Here is a 10,414-nt window from a genome sequence, read left to right on the forward strand (position 1 = left end):
TCAATTTTTTTTCTTTTTTAATTATTTTTTCTATTTTGAAAAATTAAGAAAAGATAAAATATTTTTACTTATTATCCTCAATTAATTACTTTAAAAAAGATAAAATTTCTTTAAAATTATAAATATTTAATCATTTCACAACGTAATTAATAGAGGTAAAATGATAAATTTATTATTTCAATAATTATTTTTTTAATAAATCTGTCAATTCAAGAGTGGACAAGTAATTAATGAGATGAAATTAAATTTTGTAACCCCTAATTTATTTTATTAGGAATAAAATAAGTATTTTAAGATTAAATTCTTATAGAGGTAGAAATGTGTGATTCTCGAAATGTAGGTAGTAGTATATTCTATAATGTATATTAACCTATTTTAATTTATTTGAATTACTTTATCTTTTTAATTTGTTTTTAAAATATCTTTCTTAACGATATTTTAATACATCAAACATAAATAATAACACGAGATTAAAAAATATTAGTATTACTTTGAGTCAATAGGGGAATATCTTTCTTTTATAGCCACAAAAAAAATTAGAATTGACTAAAATCAGTAGTTTCTTTTCTTCTTTTTTTTTTGTTTTGGGGTGGGTGGATTGGTAAACGCATACTTTATTTTACACGCTTCAAGTTGCCAACTTGATCATAGAGGTCTATTTCCTCTCCTAACTTATTTTCCAAAGAAAGAATAGTTCAATAAAAAAAAAAAAAATTCGATAAGCGAAAACAAGAGAGTAGAAACAGTTAAATTTTGCTCAACGAACAGCATAACGCAGCCCTTCTGTGCTTTAGAGTCACAACTAGTATTAGAATCACGCTTCGTTTCGCATTAGACTAGGCAATGTAAGTATAATATAACTTAACGACAGCGATAAAGGAAGAACCATCACTAGTTAGGCTTGAGAACAAAAGCTTAAAATCTTTTGAATCACACAGGAGTGTTGGCTTTTAAGACAATTACAGCCAAGAGATTATTGCTGTTTTCGATCCAGCAAGTGTAGGACCAAAGTCTAGTTACTATCTTGTTATTGGAAGATGAATAGGTCCAGGAGACAAGCACTGTACAGTGCAAGGACAGTACAAAAATTCATATAACATCAAAAAGAAAATTCCAAGATTCACCCTCGTGCTCAATTTTCAGGAGTATCAGAGCGGATGGCTGTAAAAAGAACATCAGAAGTATCTGTTAGAAGACCGAAGATGCAGTTTTTGCCATGAAAACATGATAAGAAGTATGCAATGAACACATAAACGGAAACGGACCAGCCAGCCCAACTTTTGACTCTTGGAAAAATGGAAAAAGAACACACTGCAATCATGTTGAAACAAGAACCTGATACTCTGGCATTCTTCACCAAGCAAAAAGTAAAGGAGTATAATGACAATGGGATTTACATCTTGTGCGCTGGGTTCTCCCCATATTATAAATGAATAATTGTCTTCATCCAAAAAAAGAATGACGATAAAATACAAGCATATGGCCTTCCCTTCATGCAAGCTTTTCATCCATCATCATCCTCGCTAGTTCAATCTTGAGAGGCAAATATTAGTCAATAACCCAGGGACCCTAAGAGGGTGGCCTAGTGGTCAAAGAACAGGAGTAACAACCTTGGGAACTAAAGTTCACCTCCTATGTGCATACACCCATCTACTTAAACCTAAACCTAAGCAGGCAAGACAAATTTGATATCTATAATGACCTAGTTTTGTTCCCTATTCCCCCTAAACAATGGACACAATGACCTTTTGGGATATGGCTATCTTTGTGCAGTTGTGATGACATCTAACCCCACACTTCACACCAAAGCTTGTCACTGAGGATATTTAGTAGAGGAAACAGGAAATTTAAGGTGGACAGTTCAACAACCTGGGTAATACATTTTTCAACAGCAACAATTGGTACTCCTCAGTCTTAAACAACTAGAAATCAGCTATACCAATCCTTTCTACCCATCAATTCTCGATGTAAATTCATCTCTTTCAATCGGAAGGATTCATCATGAATTGGCTGGTTTTATCCAGGCTACCAAACAACAAACCTCCCACCTATCCGGGCTTCATACAGGCAATGTTACCGAAGTCAAACTAGCAAAGTTAGCCGAGAAAAAACACAATTAAGAGCAAAAAACTGATGACATCAAATCTCATTAAATACAATGCCTTTATGAAATCATATGAAACCAACATAACTAACATTTTGAGACAGGTCAATGGTACTGCCCACAGGGCTTTAAGAGGACAATGTTTGATGTGTGGTTAGGCGCACATCACCGGTTCAAACTTTTGCATTTAAAAAGGCCTGGTATTTAAGTGGAGAATAGAGGCAGAAATATGGTATTGCTTGTAGACAATAGCCTACGGATTAAAGTATAAATATCACCGATGGTTAAGAGCTATGATATATGACCTTGCAGATAGTTTGGAAAAATCATTGATCTACATCCGCATGAAGATAAAGGTATCCATTTGTATTCTTATTACGACAAAGGAGACTATCTGTATCCTTGAAGAAATAAAGACAAGATGAAAGTGTGTGTCAATAACATGCAATCACCACCCTTCACAGAAACTAGAACACTCTAAACGTTTAATTCAAAATCTAAAAGCGAATATAAGAAATCCTTGTTAGTTGATCGTTGTCTAGTTTTCCCTCTCAGCATTATCGTTATTACGACAAAGGAGACTATCTGTATCCTTGAGGAAATAAAGGCAAGATGAAAGTGTGTCTCAATAACATGCTATCACCACCCTTCACAGAAACTAGAACACTCTAAACATTTAATTCAAAAGCTAAAAGCGAATATAAAAAATCCTTCTTAGTTGATAGTTGTCTAGTTTTCCTTATCAGCATTATCATTTTTTCTCCCATACTACCTTATTCCTCGATTTTATTACTACTTCTTGTTTCTTTTGTTTCGGTTATCATTTCATTATTGTTGCTACTGTTGTTTTCTCCAATATTTCTACATGGTTCTTCAATACACATTTCCTTATTGTACTATCTTTTCTATGCATTATTCGAACAAAGGTCTATCAAAAACATCCTCTCTATCCTGGATCAAAGCTGCATACACACCACCCTCTCTAGACCCCACTAGACTGGGTACAATGTTATTGCTGCTTGTCATAGTCCAACTTCCACATAAAATAGTAACACTCCGTAAACATAAACACAACCTAATAAACTATTGATCTAACTATCCGATCTGCAATTACATTATATAACTCATTCTAACGAGGGAGTACAGATATCAAAACACTGTTTACGAACGATTAAATACAAATCAATACTCAAACCTCACACACTGACAGATCCAAATAAAAATCCGATCTATACTATTGGTAAACAATCACCATTATTAATCAAAAAAGAGAGAGAGATGATGAGAATGCTTACTGGGTTTCTGAGGTTTTCCATCAGCCCATTTCGAGATGGAGTAATGGACCTTCTCACGGGAAAGGGCTTCAGCTTTGTAAGGTTCCTTGAGGCAATTCCTAACAAGATTAGCACAGAGATTTGAATAGGTTATGTAAGTCATCCCTGCTGATCTCCAGAATGGTGCTGCTGCGTTCGATGCCATTTTCTTCTCCGCCGCTCTCGATCCTTCTTCCTCCTCTTCTCCTTTGAAAAGGTATTTTTGTACCTTTGCTAGCAATTTTTATTACCAAAAACACCCTTTTAAGGAAAAAATAATTGCAACTTTATTTTTTATTTTAGAGAAATCGAAAACGATATGTAAATACTCTCCGTCATACTTTTAAGGCATTGATGTTTTTGTTATTCAAAAACTTAAGTATATATACCATTTTATACTAGCAGACATATACGTGTCACAATTTTATCCACCGATCTGACATTTATTAAATATCATATCGACGTATAAGATTACGTCACGTATCTCTATTTAATCTTCTGTTAGAATGAATGACATATTTGCTCTAGTTTTTGAACGGCAGAGACATCAATATCTCAAAAGTATGACGGAGGATATCTGCATATCATTTACGATAGTTCGGAGTATATTTATCTTTTTTTCCTTTATTTTATTTAGGGATTAGAATCTGATATACCCCTCAACTTTGTCATTTGGAGCGGATATACCCTTGTTGTGAAAGTGGCTCATATATGCCCTTACCGTTATACAAACGGCTCTCATATACCCCTGCCGTTACAAAATGGCTCACATATACCCTTCATTTAACGAAAGTTAAAAAAATAGTTTTAAATTTATATTTATCACTTTTAATTTTTTTAAAAAATTATTTAGGGTATATATGATTCTTCTATCAAAGTTCAAGGTATATTTTAATTTTTTTAATACATAAATTATTTTTTGACTTCTTTTATTATAATTATTTGAGTTTCTTATTCTTATTTTGTTTTTTTCTTTCATTCCTTTGTTTAAAGTAAAAAAATTTAAACTATTTTTTTTTGTCTATATTGTAATTTGATTTTTGTATTCGAAGAAAAAAATTTGGTCATCTACAATAAGTTTTACAAGAATATTAGTGAAACATAAATAAATTTAATTATCAAAATAATAATTCTAAATTAGTCATTGAAATAAAAAAAAAATAAAAAAAATATGTTTGACGAGGATTAAATTTACTCATATGGGATTATATATTGTAGAAAAAAATAATAAAAAGTTAGATCAAAAGTATCTTTTTTTTCATTTCCGTTAGAGGAAAAGGGTATATGTGAACCATTTATTTATAAGTAGGGGTATATATGAGCTACTTTCATAATAAGGGGTATATCAACTCCAAATGACAAAGTTGAGGGATATATCATACCCTTCCCTTTTATTTATCCCCTAGTTCTTAATTCTTATTCACAAGACTTTTTGAACATTGTGTGACTGGTTGCAAGCCTATTTAAAAAATTGTGTAATGTATATTCACAATATGATGTAATTACAAGTAAGAGTGTGTATTGATCGGTTTGATTCAGTATTAATTATTATTAATTTGTTTATTGATTTTTAATTTTTAAATATGCGAAATCAGTAATTAAGCCAATGAGATATTTGTTATCAGTTTTCGATTTATTAATTTTTGATCTTGAACAATTCAATTTTAAATTTAACCAATAAGAACTTTCAAAACAAATATATGACTTGTACAACAATTTAATGCGAAATAATAATTTTTTTTTAAGAAAAAAGAGAAATTAAATTACTTATTGAGTGCAAAAATTCTGCTTAGTGTAGTAAAAGTATAGCAAATATTCACATTTCACAACCCCTGTCAGTGCCTAACCCTAGTCGTTGTCGTTGCGAACCCTCGTCGTTCTTAGTTCTTTAGGTTTTGACATTGTAAACCTAAAGACTGAAGTAATAATACTAAAACCTAAAGGGTAAATGCAGAGAGTAGAGTTAAGTAGTGTTAATTGTGTAGGGTCCTTATAGTTGTAGTCTAATATAGTGACTATATTCGTATTTTTTGTTTGACATTTATGTATGGTTATTGCTTAACTCAATAATCCAATATTTAAAAACAAATAGTGAACCGATAACCCAATAATTTTGTTTTTTATATAATCATTAAATAACTGTTAACCCAAAATCCAATAACAATAAATCAATACACTTTTTTCAATTAAATTTATTGATCGGTTCGATTTTTATACACCCTAACTACACCACACTCTCTCATGAATGTCCATTAGTAAATACTACATTTGTTAAAATTTTATTAGAAATAAAATTGATGGAATAAAATCTTAATGAACAACTACTTTATTAAAAATTGTACAAAAAAAATATAATGGTATAGAATCTTGGTTCAAAATAGAGAGTACAATGTGTATCTTGCTCCCCCTAATTAAAGCATCACATAATTGTTGAAGATGATTTACTTCAATTTTGTATACCAACTTAACACTAGTTGAGGCAGTGAGAATTTTTATCATCAGATTTGTTAAATTGTTAGTTGATTAATTTTTTTTATCAATTTGTGCCTCCAATTCTTTGATAAAGTTATATCTTCATATAATATTGTTTTGGAACTATAGTCTACTATATTTTTGACGAGACTTCAAGAGTTTCAGTTCAAATCATTGACACATTTCAAATAGACCGTGCGTATTTTAAAAATCCCATAATAGACAATTGTTGTGTCATTTGATACTTTTCCAAAAAAAATTAAAAATCTCACGCGCGCGTGGTGACAAATATTTTCTATGTCGATTAAATTCAATGAGTATATACTTGATGAATTTCTTAATACAAATACTCTGTTGAAGTAAAAGCTACTAGGTTCGTCCAAAACCCGTATCCAGACTTCTAGCTCCGCACCTAGATACTACTTGCATTTTTGAAGGATCTAACACGAGTAAGGGAACATCTTTGGAGGACATGAACAACATTGTATTTTACTTGTTAGTCTAAAAATTTACCTTGTAAATTAAAAAAGGAACTTGTTATGGTCAAGTTTCAAGGTGGTTGGAACTAACAAACCAAATGTACAGAGTATACCAACTTAATTTCCTGTGTTAAAAAAGGCAAATACCTCAGTAAGAACAGAACACAACATGTAATTGAGCCATCAAAACTTAGTATTATAAGATTTATAATGTTATATACATTACATAACACTGACTGATGATGTTCTTCTTGAATGTAGCTCGTTATCGTCATGTTAAAATTTTGCCTAGAGAAGTATAGTACTCCTAAAAAGAGTATAGGTCTATGCATAAGCCATGTACAATTAACAACCTAGCGCGTTGTTCAGGATTAAAGGTTGGAAAACTAATCGACTTTATGTAAGAGGAGTTATCGATGAACTGATTTCACCTTTCGAGTAATTGTTGACAGCTTCTTAATTCATGCTGCTGCTGGTGTGGAGGAAAGTTGTTTAGTGACAAAGCTATTGTTTACCATGTCACTCAATTCTGTGCATTTGGTGCTATTGCCATATTTTCCCACTTTTGGTTCAAATAGACAAGTGATCATGTTTCCCAAGGTCTTAGCTGTGTATTTTACGCGTTGATCTGCAGTAGTAGTAACCTCAAATTCTATGGAGGACGCGTATTTTTCCAGGTAACTACTGTAAGAAGGAAGGACAACGTGCAATACAAGTTGGCGTATTCTCCATCTTAGCCCCTTGTCACACAATTCCCAATTGGATTGTTTCTTGTAAATCTCATCGAAGGCCTCAGTGAATTCCTTGAGTTTCTTTTTAACTACTTGTCGATCAATGGCTCTACCTCCTGGGAACAACACTAGGCCTTCCTCGTTTAAAAGGGCCGGGAGTTTCTCCCAGCTCTCTTTCAAATAGAGTGTCTCGTAGTACTCCATGAATTCCTCGTGACCTGTAAGCCATTCATTTCCCATTAGCTCACCTAGTTTCGTTCCCCTCGTGTACTTGCACAAGTACCAATGGTTGTTCATCAAGAAGAAATAAGAAAGAGAGGCGTCCTCGTGTCTCTTTGCCCAAGTTTCTATATTGAGTCCAAGTGCTGTTACTATGTTCTGCATTTCATTTAGAAGAAGCCCCTTTTCGAAGCTCTCGTGGTTCCAACCTTGATGTATCTCCACAACTTGGATAAGTGTGGACCAATATTCATCCTCAAGCAGCTGATTACAATACTCTACGACAAAGTTAACCAGCCTCGGAACACTACCATCCACCGGAGGACTAGTTGGCCTCTGCAGTTCCACCTGAAGGGAAAGTTCCCAAAATATTTCACATATCCCATTCACAACTTTCTTGATCAGATCCCTTGTCTGAGTTTGGATTTCACCACAGGCTCTTCCACTAAAAAGTCTGTTGAAATCGGATCGTAGTTTGTTTAGAGAACCAAACATGTCCAATAGCTTCAACAGCTTGATTGCTTCTTTCTTACCTTTCGTAATCGTGTTGCCAAATTTGATGAAAGAATGAATCCCAGATAGGACTGCAACTCTTGCAAAGCACTCCATACTTCTATCCTTAAATGTAGCTTTACGAAACACCTCAACGCAAAGCCTGTGTTCTGTATCTAACAAATACTTCACAACAAACTCCAACTGTTTGTCCCATTGATCAATATAATGCTCTACACTCAAAACACTGTCAAAATCTGTCAATGATATCTCCTCCAGGTAATCCAAATCGAACCCTTCTAAAGCTTTCCTCACGTTTAACCCCCGAACCTCAACATAGACAGACATACATTTCTCAACCCGACCATTCACACCCAATCTCTCTACAACACCTTGCACATTTCGAATAACATCAGGCAAAGCCACAGACAATGGTGCTATGCCTCTTAACATAGACGCGTATTCAACCTCCACCTTGTCTAACGCGATCATCAACACTCCACCTTTAGCACGAAAACGTTCCTCAGTACCCTGCAATCCTCTAACTATACTCAAACACTTGTTCACTTTCCTAACATACAGAGATGAATCACAACAACTACCGGTATCAAGCCAAGACACGACTAGTTTACAGTTATCGGTGAGTAAACCAAGTGCTTCTTCCATCCGTTTAACAGTTGTGACATAAGCAAACACATCTTCAGAAACATCATCATTTGAAAGAGATGTTTCAAATCCACATATAACATCAAATATCATAACAACAGAAGAAGCAGGACCAATGACTCTATCAATATCATGAGTACTCATCTTATATAATGTACATTTACATGATAACTCTCTTAAAGCAACTGATAAAAAATCAAGCCTTTGTTCACAACTCTCTAATCTCCAACTTCTTTCACTAATTTCAACTCCTAATTTTCTTGATTTCTCTATACTACACTTGAGAAGTTCTCTTGTAGCTTTGATCTTCTCAATGTCATACATCTTTTTTTGTTCTTTGAGAAATCTTGTGTTAAAGTGAGTTATTTATATTATGTTGTTTTGTTTACCAAACTCAACAAATGATAACCAAACTTCACTGCCAAAACAAGAAAACAAAAGGTAGATCACTTTAAGGAGAATGTGCTTAGATATCAATGTACACTTGTTTTTTTTTTTATTGTTAATAGTTTACTTGTAATTGCCTTTTGCTTGTGTTTTTGGTTCATTTTTACGGTGAAATATTGATAATACCCCTAAACTTGAACGTGAATTTTAAGTAACTATTTACAACCTTAAAAACAGCCTTTTACTAATGAAACTTAAATGCACCCTCGATTTTGCAAAATGAATGAAATACAATCCTAAATTCTGGTTAAGTTTAGAAGTGTTCAAGAATTTGAGTACATTGCTATGTCATGTGGCAAATCGAGAATGTATTGGGGTATATCTGAATTTAGTTAGTCAAGCAGAGGGTGTTTTTAAGACTATTAATAGTTAAAAGAACGAAACTTATAATTTACGCTAAGTTAATTTCGGAATGTTTTCCTTCCAAACCGTTCATTATTTGTAAGCCAAGAAATTTCCTTCTTTGGCTCACTTTTAAAGGGCTATTCTTGGTAATGTTTTCTTCTTTTACCGTTTGTTCCTCCTTTTTATGAGCAAATCCTTTTTACCATAATAAATCTGTTGAGGAAAATTTCAAAATACACCTTCAATTTCAAAATAAATGTTTTACTTTAATAAGAAAAAAAGTTTTATTACAAAAATAAGTGTCATTATTGATATATGAAAAATTTTAAATGAAAAAACATTTTTTAATATATTTCAAGAAATTTCCTTTGTTGCTTATATAATTTATTTTGTTATCATGATACATTGAATGTTTTTATAATGAATAATTTATTATTAAGAGACAATGAACATTATGTATAATGAATTTATTTTATAAAGAAACATTTAACCCAAAAAATATATTACAACGAATCATACACATATATTGTACTTTATATATAATGAATTATTTTTCTTATGTAAATTTAATAAATATGATACATATATAATTTAGTAAGATGCAATGATTTTTCTATAGTCATCGTACTTTATATATAAAAAATATAATTTTTTATGTGAATTCAATAAATATGATATATAAATTAGTAAGATATAATAATTTTGACGTAATCAAAATTAACTTTAATTGAATCACATAACACTATTTAAATTAATAAATGTAATTTATCGATTAAATAATATATGTACAAAATAATAATATTTCGTGATTATATCCATACCACCCTAAATAATTACACTACCCCGACTAATTTCACTTAACTGATACCAAATTAGTATCATATACTATATTGATATCATTAAAATGGATAATTTTACTTAATTTATACTAAATCGATATATGTATATTATTGTATTGATAGCATAAGAATATGTATTATACTTTTATAGTATTACCGACTAATGAGTAATTACACAAAATGACTAATTATTAGGAAAAAGTCTCATTTTTGCCACTTTACCTCTAATGGAGCTCTAACTTAGGGTAATTGTTTACTTGGTCAAAAATTGAGGAATAAACATAAACCTCTCTTTGTTAAAAAAAAA

General features: G+C 31.9%; 2 protein-coding genes across 2 annotated transcripts; both read right to left on the bottom strand.

The window, feature by feature from the left end:
• Window positions 1-874: 874 nt before the first annotated feature.
• On the bottom strand, window positions 875-3,655 carry LOC107005317 (ATP synthase subunit epsilon, mitochondrial). Its single transcript, XM_015203877.2, has 2 exons — window positions 3,400-3,655; window positions 875-1,161 (listed from the first exon to the last, which is right to left on the bottom strand). The coding sequence occupies exons 1-2, from the start codon at window positions 3,581-3,583 to the stop codon at window positions 1,133-1,135; spliced, it is 213 nt and encodes a 70-aa protein (XP_015059363.1). The 5' UTR covers window positions 3,584-3,655; the 3' UTR covers window positions 875-1,132.
• Window positions 3,656-6,551: 2,896 nt separating this feature from the next.
• LOC107006775 (exocyst complex component EXO70A1-like) lies at window positions 6,552-9,519 on the bottom strand. Its single transcript, XM_015205294.2, has one exon. It carries the CDS (start codon window positions 8,798-8,800, stop codon window positions 6,830-6,832), a length of 1,971 nt encoding a protein of 656 aa, XP_015060780.2. The 5' UTR covers window positions 8,801-9,519; the 3' UTR covers window positions 6,552-6,829.
• Window positions 9,520-10,414: the final 895 nt, after the last annotated feature.

This window comes from Solanum pennellii, chromosome 12, assembly GCF_001406875.1.
Source record: "Solanum pennellii chromosome 12, SPENNV200".
In the NCBI taxonomy this organism is placed as follows: domain Eukaryota; kingdom Viridiplantae; phylum Streptophyta; class Magnoliopsida; order Solanales; family Solanaceae; genus Solanum; species Solanum pennellii.

Bases quoted from the DNA above. Each gene is read 5' to 3' on its own strand.
- LOC107005317 (XM_015203877.2), bottom strand. From the start codon at position 3,583: ATGGCATCGAACGCAGCAGCACCATTCTGGAGATCAGCAGGGATGACT. The intron at 1,162-3,399 runs GTAAGCATTCTC...TTCTTTTTACAG, and splicing joins TGGAAAACCTCAGAAACCCA to CCATCCGCTCTGATACTCCT.
- LOC107006775 (XM_015205294.2), bottom strand. From the start codon at position 8,800: ATGTATGACATTGAGAAGATCAAAGCTACAAGAGAACTTCTCAAGTGT.